This window comes from Sarcophilus harrisii, chromosome 6 (genome assembly GCF_902635505.1).
Source record: "Sarcophilus harrisii chromosome 6, mSarHar1.11, whole genome shotgun sequence".
NCBI classification, from domain to species: domain Eukaryota; kingdom Metazoa; phylum Chordata; class Mammalia; order Dasyuromorphia; family Dasyuridae; genus Sarcophilus; species Sarcophilus harrisii.
In genome coordinates, this window is record NC_045431.1 from 187,957,900 (window position 1) to 187,977,462 (window position 19,563).

The 19,563-nt window shown below is 31.6% G+C and overlaps 1 protein-coding gene across 1 annotated transcript in view; it reads right to left on the bottom strand.

Annotated features, from left to right (window-relative positions):
* The window catches only part of NSD2 (nuclear receptor binding SET domain protein 2), a 116,442-nt gene that overhangs the window by 68,756 nt on the left and 28,123 nt on the right, over nucleotides 1–19,563 (bottom strand). Inside the window, 4 exon segments of the mRNA XM_023506150.2 lie at nucleotides 1,821–1,987; nucleotides 5,968–6,130; nucleotides 6,932–7,471; nucleotides 7,473–7,561. Of these exon segments, the coding sequence (XP_023361918.1) occupies nucleotides 1,821–1,987; nucleotides 5,968–6,130; nucleotides 6,932–7,471; nucleotides 7,473–7,532 (930 nt within the window). The 5' untranslated portion in view covers nucleotides 7,533–7,561.

Sequence of the window (19,563 nt, forward strand, 5' to 3'; positions counted from 1 at the left end):
CTGGAAAAAAATAGAAGAGATACAAAATTAGTAATAAAGAATGGCAAGTTTATTTTACTAGCAAAACATTTGAACAGATTTTACAAAGTCAAGAACTCGTCTCCAATTTGTGTTAAGTTTTCTATTTTCCTCCCAAACTAAATTTTAAGATTTTTGTATGAATTAATGACAAATGAAATGAGCAGAGATCATTGTACATGGCAACAAGAAGACTATACAACTATCCATTCTGATAGACGTGGCTCTCTTCAACAATGAGATTAATTTAGTTTAGTAATTGTTTAGGAATGAAGAGAGTCATCTACACCCAGAGAGAAAACTATGGGAAATGAGGGTGGATCACAACATAGCATATTCACTCTTTCTGTTATTGTTTCCTCGCATTTTTGTTTTCCTTCTCAGGTTTTTTTCTTTCTTTCAAGATCCAATTTTCTTGTGCAGCAAGATAACTGTATAAATATGTATTCATATAGTGGATTTAACATATACTTCAATAAATTTAACATGTATTAGACTACCTGCCATCTGGGGGGGGGGGGGGGGTGAGGAGAAGGAGTGGAAAATCTGGAACAGAAGGTTTTGCAAGGGTCACTGTTGAAAAATTACCCATGGAGATGACTAAAAACCATTACATTGAATTCCCAATCCCTATATTTATGCATACCTGCATTTTTGATTTCCTTCACAAGCTAATAGTACAATATTTCAGAGTCTGATTCTTTTTGTACAGCAAAATAACGTTTTGGTCAGGTATACTTATTGTGTATCTAATTTATATTTTAATATATTTAACATCTACTGGTCATCCTGCCATCTAGGGGAGGGGGTGGGGGGGGTAAGAGGTGAAAAATTGGAACAAGAGGTTTGGCAATTGTTAATGCTGTAAAGTTACCCATGCATATATCCTGTAAATAAAAGGCTATTAAATAAAAAAAAGAAAAGAAAAGAAAATTAAAAAAAAAAAAAAGAAAAATTACCCATGCATGTTTTGTAAATAAAAAGCTATAATGATTAAAAAAAAAAAAAAAAAAAAAAAAAAGATTTTTGTACATGTGAAGGAAAAAGATTCCCAGAAAATATGAATTTACCTTGGGTTAATTAGAGTCTATGATAACTTTCTTAAGGTGTACATTATGAAATTTAGGGATATTAATAAAATATTTTTAGACTAAAATTTAAAAAAAATACCACAATTAACCTCTACACCATACAATTCAAACATTCGTGAATTCTACGAGATTAAAAATTCTTGTAGATTCTACAAGATTAAAACAAATACTAGCTATAGCAATTCTCCAAGGATATGTACTTTCATTGGATAAAGGTTTTTGAGAGAGGATATAAATAAAACCTTAATTTATTTGCAGCCATAATAAGTGAATAAGCTGTTGAATAAGCCTCTCCAAACTTGGCAAGATTGGTTACCTGACCACAAGACAAATGATGCATCGAGGTAGCACCAGGCCTAGAATCCCAAAACCCCTCAAGAGCTTGTGCTCCATATATAACATAGCAAATTGGTTACCATTTTAGGAAGGATAAAGGAAAATGAGAAGGGAAAGAAAGTAGGGAAATTTTGGAACTCAACAATTTCTTACTTAAAAAATGTATATTAAAAATTATTTTTATATGTAATTGGAAAAAATAAAGTATCCCTGTAAAGAAAGGAAAAAAACAGTTGTGCTCTATTGGCAAAGGCTTCTAGAACCCAGGGTCTTCTCCACACCAGAATAAGTCATCAGTGGGACTTCAGGAAAAAAAAAAAAGCCCACAAGATTTTCAAAAATTCTCTTCTAAAAGTTTTTAGCAACATTGATTACCTTGATCTTCTCAGCTTTTGTGGGTGCCTGTTTTGCACTTTCCTGACATAATTTTTCAAACTGCTCTTCTCCTTCAAATGGTACAAGACTCTTCTCAAATATCCAAGCTCTTTCTGGAGCATCACCAAAGAACTGTACATGATATTGACGAGCACTCTTTTTCTGTCCTATTTTCACAAAGAAAATAAATGTGCATTAGGGAAAAAAAATGTTGGAAAGAAGATGGGAAAATATCTAATTGTTTTTATACTATATAAGTGAAAAAAAATCAAGTTGTTTTCTACTTTATTAACAAATTCTTTTCTCATTAAATGAATATACAATTGATCTTTTATTATTTACCAAAGCAAAAGGCAAATGAAAAAATTCCGTTGTATTTTAAAAAGGATAAAATATTCATAAGTAATGAAGGTGAAAGATAAAGTTTTGACTTGAATTGCTGGTTAGATCAATACTATAGGAATTAAGTCAATTTTACTGAGGAAGTAAGCCAATCTATGCAACTTTTGGAGGTCCCTTATTTAGGCACTTATAATGTGTAAATCTATATAGGTAATTTGGGGAATTCATTAAAGGAGATTAGAGATAAGAGATTTAACCAATCTTAAATGAAAAAGTTAATATTGTTTAGTATGCTACCTAATAGGATTTCAAAGGGAGAAGCTGCCATCTGAAAATAAAGTATTAAAAGAAATAATTAGATTCTGGTTATCAACCAGAGATTTGGAGTGGGGAAAATTTGAAACCTCTCAAGAGAAAAGAGATTAAAAAACAAATTTCCTGTTCTTAAAAAGATGCTACAAATCAAGATTTAATGAAAATGAATAATGATCCAAAAAATTAAGAGATTTAGAATGCTACAAACAAGTAGGAGCTCTCTTAAAAGAATATAAATAATGTCACCAGGCCACTAGAAGTTACAGGAAGACAGGTAAAGTATTAAACAATAGAGCTGTCACACTTTAATTCAACATTTATAAAATGTTTAATTTAATTATTGCTAAAGATACTAAAGTACAAAAGATACAATTAAAAACAGTCTGTGCACTAAAGAAGTTTATAATCTACTGGGGGATTTAATATGATTGATAAATAAATACAATTTGAGGAGGAAAAGAACACTAACAACCAGAGAAATCAGGAAAAGATTTCTAAAAGATGACAAACTGAACCCTAAAGAAGTGAAGAATCCTAAGAAATAGAAGAAAGAAAGAAGTCAAGATTCTTCAGAGAAATAAGGAAAAATACATTCCAAGCACTTAGGGAGAAAGACTGTACAAAGTAAAGGAGATCAGTGATGGCAAGTCAACTTTGGTAAGAAGATAACATGTCAGTGTGCCTGTGAAAGAGGAAATAAAGTAGAATGAAGACAGACTGGAAAGAGTTTTAAATACCAACCAGAGAAGTTTCTATTTATTTCTAACAGTAATAGGGAATTGCTAAAGATTTTTAAGCACGAGGGGGACATAATCATATATCTGTATCGTAAGAAAGATTATTTTGTTAATTTTCAGAAGATGGACTGGCAAAAGAAGAAGCTGGAAGCAGGAAAACTAGTTAGGGCACTATGACAGCAGTCTAGGAAAGAGGTAAAAATGAATCGAATGAGGATGGATGGAACTATGAACAGAAAAAAAGAAGATGGAGAAATGAATATAAAGGTTTAAAAAAAAAAGTTTGGCAACTGATTGAATTATGGGGAAGTCAGGGAAATCAGAAGAGCCAAAGATGACATATACTTATAAGCTGGATAACTAACAAAAAGGATAGTGAACTGAAAAGAATAGAAAGACTGGAACAAAAAGTTAGGAACAAAAGTGGAAGATTATGAAGAAAATAATGGCTTCTAAGGAGAGAAAAGAACAAAGACTTCATGTAGCTATTCAGCTTTAAGAAAGCGCAATTAAGACAAAATCGTCTTTTCAAAGGGGTTAGGAATTTTGAATGTATATTATAGGAAAGTCTTTGTAAAACAGCACACTAAGCATTAGACATAAGAAAAAATCTGAGGAGTGTAGGAAACAATATATAAACGTACCTACCATGGCTAATGAGCAGGGGGAAAAAAATCTTTCATAAAAAAGAAAGGTTATAGAAGTGAGAAGAGAGGTAAACTTACACAGAATATGGCAGATCAAATTACAAATTGTATGTTAAACCATCTAAAAATAAACTTCATATATTCATATCGTTTGTGCTTAACTTGAAATGTTTTTCCATTTATCTCTTTTTGTTTTTTGTCACCAGGCCTGGCTCTTCCTCCTTAAACCCTTCCCTGACTATTCTATCTCTTCTTTCTACAAGATTCTATCCAACTATTTATCTATACCTATCGTAATTTAACAATAAAAAAATCAGTCTATATAATTTTTAGCATGTCTTGTTCTCAATTAAGTTCCTTAAGGACTTACTTCTTAAAATAGATTCATTGCACCTAGCACACAGTGCTACAACAGTCATTTTTTTTTTTTTACCCTAATACTTACAGTTGAAAAAGAGCCAATAACCAATTGGTCCAGAACCTAATTAATAGAGGTGGCTACCCAAAGAATAGGTAGAATTACCTGATAATCATGGTGACAAAAGTTAACAAAGAAGACAATATAAAAAGGGCAAGGATTAGATGTACCAGCAAAACAATAGAGAATTTCAGGAACTCAAGAGGCATGGAGAATTATTTTGAAAAATCTGTAAATAGTCTATCAACAAACATGAAAGTGCTTTAAATATCTAAAAACAAAAATAAAATGAAAACAATTCTTAGATTTCATCTTGTTAACTCAAATTAGACACTTTTAGTAATGTTATAATTGATAATCCTTTCCCAAAAACAATATGAAATCATGAGAAAAGTTACCAAATTGTTCAGTCTTTGAACCCAAACTCCTACTATTAGGTAAATGACCAAAAAGTACTATACACACCAAACATCCTTAACAAACTTTTCTGTAGTAGGACCCCCCCCCCAAAGAAATAAAACAGGTATTAATGGGTATTAATTGGACGATAATTAAATTGTGGTATATGAATAGTATGAGACACTTTTATAGCCAGTATATAATGAATATAAAGATATCAAAGAATGTAGATAATCTTAGAGGAACTGATGTAGAGGAAAAAAGGGACAAGGTCTCACAAAGGATTATAACTGATGCGATTCTTTATCATTTAATTTGCAAGGAAACAAATTCTTTCAGATTCTTGAGACAGTCTAGTTCTCTCTCAGATTTCAACTTTAATATACCAACAAAACTTTATAAAAGCTCCTCTATTCTATTATCAGATAATACAGCATAAAAATGGCACATTCAAATGTAATGCAACCATAAATTTATCAGAGTCCCTTATGACCTTAAGAACTTAAAAAAGTCATCTGTATATATTTTGCCAGCATTATTTGTCCATTTTCCTATTTCAGTTGGGGTTTCTCTGGTGTTATAAAAGCCGAAACATAACCTATTAAATTTATAATCAAATTTAAATATTATTTACATTTATATCTATGTATATAATATGTGTATGTATATATACACACACTCATATATGCATGTAAAGAAAATTGACTTAAGTAACTAGAGAGAAATTTATGACCAAGTATAAAATAATAATAAAGAAAGGAGTGTAAAATTCTCGAGTGTTTAAACTAAAGTAATCATAGGAAATGTTACCAAGAAACAATGAATTCAATGAATATAATTTGGAAAAATATGAAAATAGAATGAGTTAAAGTACATAGAAACAGGTAAAATGTATTCCCTATTTTAAGAGCTCCTCCAAGTGAATGTGACATAGATTACATTAAAATAAATCACCTAAAATTGGAACAAGAGGTTTGGCAATTGTTAATGCTGTAAAGTTACCCATGTATATATCCTGTAAATAAAAGGCTATTAAATAAAAAATAAAAAATAAAAACAAAAAAACAAAAAAACAAAATAAAATAAAATAAAATAAATCACCTACTTATAAACAACAGCATCTACCTGCCCTAAGAAAAAGTAGAAACATTAATTCAAAAGTTATACAGCAAAAAGAAGTTATAATATATATATATATATAAACATTATTAGAGTAGGAAAACAAAAATCAAGAAAGAAATGAATGAGAAAAGTAAAGAAACAACAACAACAACCCATATACATCCTACCTTTTAGTTTGGTATAGCTGTGAAGGAGAGGATCTGCTGAAACCATACATGGCCACCAAGGATAACCTGAAACTTTTGACCATACCAAATCTCCAACATTATACTTCAACAGATGGTCTTTTTCTTTATTGATGTTTGGATATGACTCTCTCTTAGCTAAAATCTTTAAACAAACAAATGAAAATGTATAAATACTAAACCATCAAAAACTGTTGTAAAGTTTTCAACTACAGAACTACCACAGTATTTTTCATTATATCCAATCTTGCCTAAGTCCTAATGTATCTTCTGTGATTTACCTACTTAAGCTTTCCCCTAGCCCCAAATCTAATTTTTTCATTGCCTTCTCTTTCCCATTATGAATACTTGTGCTTTTAAATAATGGAGAGAAAATATCCTGCAAATTCTACTCAATACAGGAATGATTACTAAATCACCCCAGAAACCTAGGAATTGAAAGAATTTAGTGGTCTCTTATCTTTAATTCCACTGGCCAAGAAAAGCAACTTGTATATTTTCTAGCTTCTACTCTCAATTAGACATTAGGGACAATTTAAGGTACCAAAAGGATTACAGTTGATGTGGTTCTTCATGTTTAAGTAACAAGGAGACAAATTCTTTCAGATTTTTGGGACACTTTAGTCCTCTCTCCCAAATTTCAACTTTAATGTACCAACACAATTTTCATTAAAGCCCCTCTATTCTTATGGTTCTCAGATAATGCAGGATAAAATGGCATGTTCAAAATATATCAGAGTCCCTTATAAACCTAAGAGCATAAAAAGTCATCTGTATGTTTAGAAGAGAGCACATTTTGCCAGTATTACTTCTATCTTCCCATCTTCCTACTCCAGTTGCACTTTCACAAATGTAAGCTAAGCTCTTGCCTTGGCCCCTTGGTCACGTCGAGAAGCTGACTGTCTTGTTAGTCCTGTCCCTTCCCTTTTTTCCCCCTGAGAATTACCTTTTTTTCCGAGGGACTTGAAGCCTTAGATACCAAAGCTGCTTCAACAAGGCCCTGTTCAAGTAAGGAATCATACTTTATGCTCCTTTTCCTATTCCTTCTTGACTTGTTTTCTAGTTTTTGTTCATTTTCTTCTGATTGGGACACATCTGGACCATTGTCTCCACAAATAGAAGATTCAAAAAGAGGTTTTCCATTCATGTATGTTTTGGTGATTTTCAGTTTAATCTCAGGAGAGCCATTTTTGATAGGAGTAGTATGAGGGGGTGTTCCAATTCCCTTTATTTCCTGGGATTCAAAGCGCAGCTTGGTATCTTGGGCACCAGACTCTCCATTGAAGACTCGGGAGGTCAGATCTTTCAATTTATCAGCAGGAATGAATGGTAGCGCTTCATGGCCATTAAATTTTTGCATGACACCCTCTGGTAGGGTTGTAGAAATCTGGGCTTTGCTGAGGAACACTGAACATTCCCGATTAACTTCACAATTTTGAGTCTTCCCATTGGTACTTCCAAGGATCTCTGGAACTTGCTTCATTTTTCAGCTGACTTACAATTTTATGAATTATTGATGGAGAATTTCTTATAATACTAGAGTTCATTCAGTCCAGATTCTTCCAATATTACAACACTATGGTTTAAAAAAAAAAAAAAAAAAAAGTTTAGACCTTCAAACAAGAATCTTGACATTTTAACCAAAGAAAATTTGTCCACTTTTTAGACCTTACATTTTAATTTGTTGGCAGTTGTGACAACTATAAATAAGCAGTCAATAATATTAATACCAAAGGATTTTCATAGATTCCTTTATATGCTTAGTCCAACATTATATTTCAAACTAGTCAAGTTTCATTTAAGTGCCTACTCTATGCCACATACTGTGTTAAAGGTCTGAGGATCCAAAGAAAGGCACGCTCCCTGCTCTCAAGGATCTCACAAACTAAAAGAGTCAATTTAACAAATACCTATGTATACAAAACCAAATATTTATAAGACAAGTAATCACAGGATAGATCGAGGGAAGGCATTACTAGTATTAACTAGGATCATGACAGGCTTCTTACAAAATGTGAAATTTCAATTGAAACTTTGAAGAAACCACACTTATTATGAATCATATGAGTTATATATATAATAAGCCATATTTATCATTCAATTGCAATATAAATTACAACAAAATATTAACTAGCTGAAAATGCCTGAAATCTGGTTCTCCTAGAATGAGAATCATTCCTACTTTAAAATCAAATTGTAATCATCCAGCCTTCTTTTCAAACCTATCATAAAAAAGTGTTCACTGATTAACACACTCATTTTAATCAGAAACACTTCTCTCATCAAGGGAAAAAAAAATTAAATGCTCATTTTCTATCAGTAACTTTATGATGACAGACAATAATATCTTAAATAATTTATCACCACTCCCAATTAAGTGGTAAAGGTAGAATTTTATGTAAGAAAGAGGTGAGGAAGAATAAGTATTTATAAAGAATATATATAAATATATATAAAGAATATAAAGAATAATCATATATTAAATCCCTATTGTGTGCTAGGCAGTGTACTGTTTTTTATAATTACTATCTAATTAAGCAAGGTAATATGATATTTTTTACATAAGCAAGGTTGTAATAAACCTTTATATATGTGAAGATCTATAGAACAAACATTAAAAAAGCCTCCAATGACAGCAATGGATGGAACATCTACAGAAAATTTAAGAAGACAAATAAGATGATATGTGGGTAAAGAATACAATCTCTAAAGAGAATACCCAAATCAACTCTTTTAAATACTAAGGTATATTTGAAAATAATTTTTAGGCCAAGCTAAAGTAATCTCTCAAAACAAGATTTAAAAAGAGTAGGATGAGATCACATTTCTTTTAGGCAGAGGAGGAATAGTTTCAAGAGGAGAAATTTTGGAAACTAGAACACAAACCTGATAAAATAAATTAAATAATATTATGCAAATAGTGCCAAATTTAGGAACTTTTTCTTTACTAAAGTCCAAGAAGAGTACCGAAAAGTTGGTAGGAAAAAGAAAGGCAGTAAAGCATACTAAGAATAAATCCTATTTACAATACACAGTTACACCAAGATTATGTGATGATCAACTGTGATGGACCTGGATCTTCTCAACCAAGTGGTGATTTAAAACAATTCCAATAGACTTGGCATAGAAAATGTCATCTCTATCAAGAGAGAGAACTAGGGAGACTGAATGTGGTTCAAAGCATATATTTTCACCTTTGTTTGCTTTTCCTTTCTTATGGATTTCTCCCTTCTGATTTGATTTTTCTTGTATAACACAACAAATAAGGAAATATATTTAAAAGGATTGTGCATATTTAACTTGTATTATATTGCTTACTGTCTTGAGGAAATGGGAGATAAGGGACGGAAGGAGGGAGAAATAATTTGGAATACAAAATCTTACAAGATGAATGTTGGAAACTATGTGTATTGGAAATTATCATTGATCCTCTTCCAAAACAAAATACTGACATTTCTCATTCCCCAAATCTAATTCTCTCTCTCACTACCCCTGTCAATTTGCCACATCTCTTCAATTTATGCTCTCCCCCCTTTCCTATCTCTTATCATCTCTTGCCTGGACTACTGCACTGCAAGAAATACCCTGATCGTGGGATGGTGGGGCTTACTGCCTCAAGATTTCCCACTTCAATCTATTCTCCCCTTCAGGCACTAAAGTAATTTAACTTTAAGTATAGGTCTGATCATTTTATTCCCATACTTAATAAACTCCAGTGGTTCCCTATCTTCTCCAGGACCAAATAAGAAAATCTTCTGGCACTCAAAAGCCCTTTATAACCAAGCTTCCTCCTGTTTTTCACTCTTCTTACAATTTTTTTCTTGAGACTAGTACTCTTCAATGCAGTGACTTGTAGCCTCCTGGCTGTTTCACCAACAAGATACTCCATTATTTGATTTTAGGAATTTTCTGTGGTTGCCTCAATAACTAGCATGTCATCCTTCCTTATCTACACCTACTGCCTTCCCAGGCTTTAAGTGCCAACTACAATCCCATCTTCTCCAGAAAATTTTTCCCAACAAATATTAATTCTTTCCTCTTATATTTCCTATTCAGTCTATATACAATTCATTTGCATATATTTGTTGTTTGGTTGTCTCCCCTATTTGATTTTGAGATTCTTCAAAGTAAGGATTGTCTCTTGCCTTTTTTTTTTTTTTTTAAAATCTCTGGTGCTTAGCAGTGTCTAGCACATAATAAGTGCTTAATAAATACTTATTTATTACCTGGCTACTGATAGTAGTAAAAAGAAAATACGGTAAAGGTCCTCTTTGATTAAAGTCCTTAGTCAAATATTTTTCAGGAAACACCAAAGGTCTATACCTTCAAAGGATGTCAAGAGATTCAGTGAAGGTTGTAGTTAACAATTACATATGAGACAGCAGAATTTTAATCTTATCTAATTATTAGGCTATGAAATTTTTCTTTTCCCTTAGATTATTTCCCATTTGTAAGTAAAATATTAAAGTAATATAACCAAAAGGCAAAAAAATCAATAAAAATAGGTCTTCAAAAACAGACTCACTGGGAAAAAACTGTTAGTAGTACAAACATTTACTAAAGACTGGGCACTGTATATACTACACTACCCTACTGGGCAGCCTTATAGAATACCTTTCACTCAAATATCTGAAAAATAAAGCTTGCAAACCTAAAAACTATAATTTAATAGATTTAGAGTTGGAAGCAACCTCCACTATCTTCCACCGAGCCTTATATACTTAGCATGTATTTAAGCTTTGTTGAATAGAACTGAAAATTAGTATTTAATCAAAGCCAATTGTAAACAGACCAGTCTATAATTTTTAAAAATTAGTGTTCACTAATAAAACTGTAAATATGAACACTTGTAAAAATTACATGATACAAATATATGCATCTATTTTTAAAATGCTTATACTTCAGTTTTTAAACAACTATAGAAAGTATCCTTTGCCTTTCAGCATTAAGATGTATTTACAATCTTCTAAAGCTGGATAGTTTTCAATTTTGTGTCTTAACTAAACATTCTACCCCCACCAAGCATTATATTATAGCTTACTATGTGTTTAGAAGCTTTGCATTAAAATAGGTGCTTAATGAATTGAAAGTAGGTCAAAGTACATTTAAAACAGTCACTTACTACAAATTTTAAATAAAAGTTAGATTAGGGAAAGGGATTATTAAAAATTTTAAGACCTTTGGGGGCAAATTTTTAAAAACTTTATTCAGTATGCTATTAAAATGCTACAGAATTGGAGACGTCATTTTTATACATGAAATGATTAAAATGGATGGTTTAGGTTGCCCAAACTCCTTGAAAACAAGTATACTAGAATATTTGTCAAGAAACATATGCTCTCATCATTATATACTTCTACAACAATACTAGATGATGACCAGTTCTGATGGATCAGGCCATCCTCAGCAACGAGATCAACCAAATCATTTCTAATGGAGCAGTAATGAACTGAACTAGCTATACCCAGAAAAAGAACTCTGGGAGATGACTAAAAACCATTACATTGAATTCCCAATCCCTATAGTTATGCACACCTGCATTTTTGATTTCCTTCACAAGCTAATTGTACAATAATTCAGAGTCTGATTCTTTTTGTACAGCAAAATAATGTTTTGGTCATGTATACTTATTTGTGTATCTAAGTTATATTTTAATATATTTTAACATCTACTGGTCATCCTGACATTTAGGGGAGGGGGTGGGGGGGTAAGAGGTGAAAAATTGGAACAAGAGGTTTGGCAATTGTTAATGCTGTAAAGTTACCTATGTATATATCCTGTAAATAAAAGGCTATTAAATAAAAAAAAAAAAAAAAAAAAATAGAGAGTATAGTAGGAAGTGAAATAGCCCAGGCAATAAAAGTCTAGATAGCTGCAAAAAAAAAAAAAAAAAGAAACATATGCTCTCTCTCCATTCTCATTTCCTTTAGTAATTTTTGGTACATGCCTAGATAGCAGTTAATAGGGTTTTTTCTAAAACATTAATAATGTTTTTTCATCTTTGTTTTAAAAGGATTAATGTATGCCTGTGTTTTAGTTCATTTCCTTTACTGGATTTTCTTTTTACTAGTACCACTAGTTAGACTTACAAAAGAGAAATAATCTAAGGGAAAATATTACCTCAGACTGGGATGAGTCAAAAACAGTAACTGACCAAAATGAAATTTCTTACACTTTCTTTAAAACCAAGTCAAAGTCCTCAGTATCTAAATGACAAATTTATTTTCTATGGATTTTTTAAAAATCTACTCATCAACCTAAAAATAAAACCCTTCTCTCAAAAAGGGTTTGATATGCTTACATTAGCTAACTTGTCATTTAGGCAAGCTTTTGCTCATTTGTCCCAAGACACACATATTACTGTCCTGAATTCTTTTACCAGGATTTGATTTTACATTAGGATGTAATATGTCTACAGTGGATAAAGAGCCAGACCTAGTGTTTGAAAAGCCCAAATTCAAATCTGGCCTGAGACACCTACTAGCTATATGAACTGACCTTACTTACATCATCAGGCTATATTTCAATTTTATCCAAAGCAATGGGGGTGGAAGGAGGGCATGGTATGGAGTCATTAAAGGTTTTAAAAAAGGGAAGTTTGCTTATCAGAGTATTGCATTAAGAAATTAATCTGGAAGAAACTGAAACCATTCCTACTCATATGAAAAGGTGTTCTAAATCACTATTAATCAGAGAAATGCAAATTAAGACAACTCTGAGATACCACTACATACCTCTCAAATTGGTTAAGATGACAAGAAAAGATAATGATGAATGTTAGAGGGGATATGGGAAAACTGGGACAATGATACAACAGATCCAGCTATGCTGGAGAGTAATTTGGACCTATGCTCAAAAAGTTATCAAACTGTGATCCAGCAGTGTTTCTACTGGGCTTATATCCCAAAGAGATCTTAAAGGAGGGAAAGGGACCCACATGTGCAAAAATATTTGTGGCAGCCCTCTTGATAGTGGCAAGAAACTGGAAACTGTAGTGGATGCCCATCAGTTGGAGCATGGCTTATATATGAATGTTATGGAATATTATTCTATAAAATGATCAGCAGAATGATTCCAAGAGGCCTGGAGAGTTAGATGAACTGATACTAAGTTTAATGAGCAGAACCAGGAGTTCATTGTACATGGCAACAACAATATTATACAATGATCAATTCTAATGGACGTGGCTCTTTTCAACAATGAGATGATTCAAGCCAGTTCCAATGATCTTGTGAAGAAGAGAGCCATCTCTACCCAGAGAGAGGACTGTGGGAACCGAGGGTAAATCACAACATAGCATTTTCACCCCTTTTTGTTGTTTGCTTTTATTTTGTTTTCTTTTTCACTTTTTTTCTTTTTGATCTGATTTTTCTTGTGCAGGATGATAATTATATAAATATGTATACATATATTGGATTTAACATGTTTTAACATATATTGGATTACTTGCCATCTAGGGGAGGGGATAGGGAGAAGGGGAAAATTAGGAACAGAAGATTTTGCAAGTGTCATTGTTGAAAAATTATCCATGCATATGTTTTGAAAATAAAAAGCTTTAATTTAAAAAAATAACAAAAAAAATTAATCTGGCATCTGTGTGTAAGATTTGTTACATGTATAAAAGGCAATTCTCTCAAGAGGCTACTACAAAAATTCAAGGCAACAGAAATGAAGTCCTGAATTACAGTAGAGTTGGATGATGTGAAAGAAAAGAACATTCAGATATTAAGAAAGAAAAATTAACAACACAAGGGAATAGAGATTTAAGAAGGAAAAGATATAAAAAAGATAAGTTTTGTTTTAGCATTTATTGATGGGTTGGTGGTAGTCATGGCAGAAACAGGCAACAAGAAGTGATTTTAGGAGAGAAGATGAATGAGCACATTTGGGGATATGTTACATTTTTATTATTGGGTTCAATTCAATAAACATTTTATCAAGCATTTACTATGTATCAGAAACTGTGTGAGGGATACAAAGAATCACCATCATCATCCTTGCTTTCAAACTTAAATTCTACTGCTATTTGGAGATTGGAAATGGCGATTTGAATTTAAATAGTCATCAGTAAATACAAAGCATATCCAAAATATATACAAAGTAATATGCACTGGGATAGAACGCCAATAACAAAGCAACTTAGTAACTTAAATCCAAATGATTTATTGTAGCATTCTAAATGGTACATTGTTAAATGAATTTTTAAGGTATCTTGTCAAAAGTATTTTTATTGTAAACAAAAAGCTATAATAACCCCCCCCAAAAGTATTTTTAAAAAATACTCAAAGATTACCAACAAATATTTGGTTTGAGGAAAAATTAACCCATTAGATTTATTAGTCTACAGTCACTAATTTCTCATGAAATCTGTCCAATAGATAAATAAAAATTCAATTGGTTTTTTAATATGGTACATAAATACCATATTAAAGTTAGCAAGTACATTGACAGGGTAATCACTTTTATATACACATTTCCATCTAAAAGAGTCCAATCTTCTAAAGATTAGGGATGTATATGTTAAACATTACCTTTCAAAAACCTATCTTTAATTTGCTTCAAATGAAGACTTCAATTCAAAGTTGTTGTCATCAACATCATGTTATCAAAGGTCTCTTTTAGACATTAGGGAATAGTCTAGAGAAATGAGTGTTTCCTCATTAACAAAGGCTGCACTAGATGATTGCTTATGTACCTTCCTCTTAATTCATAACAACCTAAATAATTTGCCCTAAGTCATACAAAAAAAAGAACAGATTATGAATTACACTTTGCCACAATGCGAGTCCTTGGCTCTCCAAGTATTTTAACCAGGTATTTTATAAATCTAACATTGCAATAAGGAAAAAATAATGAAAAACAAAGGGAAGCAAACTTAATTCAAAATACCTTAGGAAATATTACTACCAAATATCTTTCAATTTATAAACAATAATGCTTCATCTCTAAGACAGAGATCTGTTTATAAAGAATTTAACAGTTCACTCAAAGATATAATCTTCATGTTTGAAAAATTATTTCACATTCTACTTTGTTAGGCTTGTTGTTGCAGTGGCAAGGTTAAGATAAACTGACCACTCAACCAGCTTTAGACCAGAGATTCTTAACCATAAATTAAGTCCAAAAAGTTTCACCTGACTTCCAGAACACTCCATGACACAAAAAAGATTAAGAATTCTTTTCCTAAAGGGAATGGCATTCAGTTAAGTGAAAATGAAGAAATTTAAGAAGGCTTTTAAAGAAATACTTCTGTAGCCATTTAAATACAGGGTTCTATTTAAAAAGCCATTACCAAAGTCCCAGGGAAGAGCTATAAGAAGAAATGATTCATTTATCTGTTTTTCAACCAAATGTAATATGTAAAAATTTCTACAGAACAGAAATATTTCACTCTCAAAAGCCTCTAAGCTACCTAACAAGAACATCTGTTTTAGAATATATTCCTAATATAAAGTATCTTTCAAAGACTTAGATGGTATAGCAAAATGAAAGGGGACAGAAAGAGATGAATGTGGAATTACTTCTAAAATAAAACAAAGTATAAATGCAACATATTCCCTCATCCTTCACTACTGAACTTTTATTTTGTAAGCATAATATAAACTTAAGGATGGGAAATAAAAATTGCTTCAAGCTTATTACATTTTATTTTACTTTATTTTACTTTCTCAAAATAGCAACAGAAAACATAATCCAAATTATTGGCCCTCTGAAGCATTCCTTTAGATTTTAAAACTTATTTCAAAACTCTTTTTAAGATTTCATATAGTTTCACAAATCTAGAAATGAGGGGATCTAAGGGCATCCAACCAAAACCAGTATTTTACAGATGAATAAACAAACTTAGAAAGGTCAAATAACTTGTCTGATGTCACACAAATCATAAAAGTAGTAGAGATGGAAAGTGAACCTAGGTGCTGTGATTCCAAATCTAGGGCTCTTTTCACTACATAATACTATAGCTTCCTTTGATCTTCCTTTAAAAACAAAACAAAACACAATAACTAAAAAAAGCAAATCAGCTTTTTGTGGTCCTTAACTTTTCTTTCTTTTTTAAAGTTTTTCTTAACTTTCATGGCTTCAGGCCATGCTGAGCTTTAGTGGTATTGAAACTGTCTTCTATAGAACATGTTTTTGTCATCATTTTCTTTTGCTTAAACTTGTAGTTATTTTCTGAATACATTTTTAAAAGTCCAAGTTGGTTAATGTGACTCTTCCAACTTTCAAAACTATTTCCTTGTGTCTTCAGTTTCATTAGTGAGAGTTCCCTAAGCTCATCCAGACCAGCTTGCCCAGTGGTATTTTAGACCTCAACACCTCATCATTTCCTACTTAGAAATATTTAATTTTGAATTTCTTTGCCTTTGTCCAACATGACAGCCTCCTGTCCCTTGATTTCCCCCTTCTTTTCCACTTTCTTTTGTGTTGTCTTCCTCTATTAGATCGTTAGCTCCTTCAGGGCAGGGGCTCTCGTTCTCTTTTTCATATTTGTATCTCCAGCACTTAATACAGTTCTGGCGCATAACAGATGCTAAAAATACATACTTATTGACTACTGACCATGAAATCCTAAACTATCCTATCTCTGGTCCTTATAAAAATATTTTCTCTTCCATAGTCTTAAGACACTGATCAGGCTATGTCCAACTTTCTTCTTCTTTTAACAGATCCTAAAACAAAATGGTCACTTTTATTCAACGTCCCCATTATTTTAAAACCAGTTATTTTATAACTGGTGAAACTTAGGTCTAATTCTTCTGCCATGGGCAGGAAGAACATCCAAGATCCCTGGAAACCCCCTTGCCTATCAGATCATTCATATCCCTGTGCTAGATTTCTTCCCTCTGAGGTGGATGAACTTAAAAAAAATTAGTAATTACACGTCAACATAATTGGTTTCCTTTGTATTTCTAAGTACGTTATTTTATTGATTTAAAATCATTTAATAAGGTTATTCTGATCAGGGGTCCATAAATTTCATCAGACTACCAAAGGGGTCCACTGAACACAACCAAAAAGGTTAAAACCCCTGTCACTAAAAGTCCCTCTCCTTACTTTACACAAACCCCATAACACACTTTCTACCTTTTACAAACTTTGTTTCCACTTAAACGCCAAATTAAACCAGGACATGCATCTTTCCCCAATTATATAAGTTTGGATCTTAGTTATTTTGTAAACTCCATCTGGAGGTAACCTACTTTTAATTACTTTTGACAAATCCAATAGCATGTATTTGTTATTGCCATGTGAAGTAATGTTTCCTAATGCCAAAGGAATTTCTCTAAGTTGTTTAACTTTATGTTTTAAGGATGTCTTTCAGTGATTCTAGCATGTAAGTGTAAAATTCTTAAAATGCTTCAAGGAAAAGTAAAAGCTAAAGGTTTTGAATTTGAATTCAAAGATTACCAATGAATCATAGATGAAGATTTTTACAGCTCTGTCTCTTCTAAGCAAAATATTTATATATTAAGACATCAAAGAGAAACTTATAATTGAATATACTAAACTACTTCTTGGTATCCTGAAATTCAAGCTAAATGGGGAGAACAAGTTTAAAACAATCAACAATGCCAATCTTAAGGTACTCATTCAGAACTATAAAATCCACCATACAATATTTGGAAATTATTCTAACAAAAATTTGTGTATTATTAATGAAACACAAGGCTATATAAAAATTAATAACTCACAATGAAAGGAGGAAGAGGGCTGTTGTAAACATCTTTAGAGCAAATTAAAAAGTTAAAAAAAATCTAGGAAAATACTTTTGGAATGGAAAAATATTTTGCCCAGCATTTTTGTTTTTCTTCCCAAATTATTTTTACTTTCTTTCTAAATCCGATTTTTCTTGTGTAGCAAGACAACTGTATAAATTTGTATTCATATATTGTATTTAACATATACTTTAACATATTTAACATGTATGGAACTACCTGCCATCTAGGGCAGGGGGTAAAAGGAAGGAGGGGAAAAGTTGGAACAGACATTTTTGCAAGGGTCAATGTCCAAAATTTACCCATGTATATGTTTTGTCAATAAAAAGCTATTAAAAAAAAAAAAAACAGATCAAATCTCCCATTAAGTCTCAGATATTATAACCACAGTTCTCTTATTTTCCAAACTTCCAAAGCAGTTTTCAGCACCACGCATTTTAGTGCTTGAATATCTATTTCAAAGATTGTGTGTTTAATGAGCTATTTGCCTTATCAAACCTTTTTAAACTCTAGTGCCCAACACACCATTCCATATAGTAGGTGCTTAATGTTTGTTGAATTAAATGTATGTATGTTGTAATCCCAATACTAAGATCTTTGTGGACAAGGAAACAAACAACTGATTCTTTTGAGTTCCTTATAGGACCAAAAATATTTAGAGTTTAATACTAGATTTAAATGGCAATTAAGGAAAAAATTAACTTTAGTATGACATAATACAACTATGCTGAGTTAACTTTATTTCAAAAACAGGAACTCCAAGATCATTAAGAACTGAAATCAGCCAATATTAAAATTATAAACATTGTCAGGGCCATGGGAAACTAGACATATTATCAGTGGAGCTGTGAATTAAGGAAAGTCATTTGAAATTATGCCAACAAAGAGTGACTACCAAGTATGTACCCTCTGACTGAAGAGATCCCACAGCTAGAGAGCAATGACAAAAAGCAAGTTCCCTTATAAAGCAAAATATTTATAGTACTACTTTTTGTGGTAGTAAATAAAGTAAATAACCAGTGATATCCAATGTACCATGTATACACTTCAAGAACAGGAATCATGAAGACCTGAGAAATAATCTGGTCCCACATTAGTTGTGTGATTCTAAGCAAGCCATTTAACTCTTGTCTGTCTCCTTTTCTTCAACTTATAAAATGGGAATAATAATTGTTATCTACCTCAAAATCAAATGAAATATTTGTAAAGCACTTAGAATAATGTCTGACACATAAAAGGCACTTAATACTTGTTCCTCTTTCCCCTTTCTTCTCTTCCTCCCTTTGGTGATTGGGGAATGATTAAATATATTGTGAATTTCATGTAATTGATATTATATCATAAGGAATGAAAAATATGAAGAATTAAGAAAAGCTTAGGGAAACTTGAATGAATTAGTGCATTAGTGAATTAGTTTACAAGTGAAAAATAAAAATAAGAACCAAGAAAATAACATATATGGCTATGACAAACGAAAAATGAGAAAAACTATGTAATCTTATAATTTTTGATTTTTTTTAATTTATTAAAGATTTTTATTTTCAAAACATATTTGCATGGATTTTTCAACACTGACCCTTGCAAAATCCTTGTGTTCCAAATTTCCCCCCCTTTTTCTGGCCCCCTTCCCCTAGATGGCAAGTGATTCAATATATGTAAACATGTTTTCAAAAATGTGTTAAATCCAATATATGTATACATATTTATACAATTATCATGCTGCACAAGAAAAATCAGATCAAAAAGAAAAAAAAATGCAACCAAAAAACAAAAAAAAGTGAAAATGTTATGTCATGATCCACACTCAATTCATTCAGTCCTCTCTCTGGGTATAGATAGCTTGCTATATAAATTAATTAGT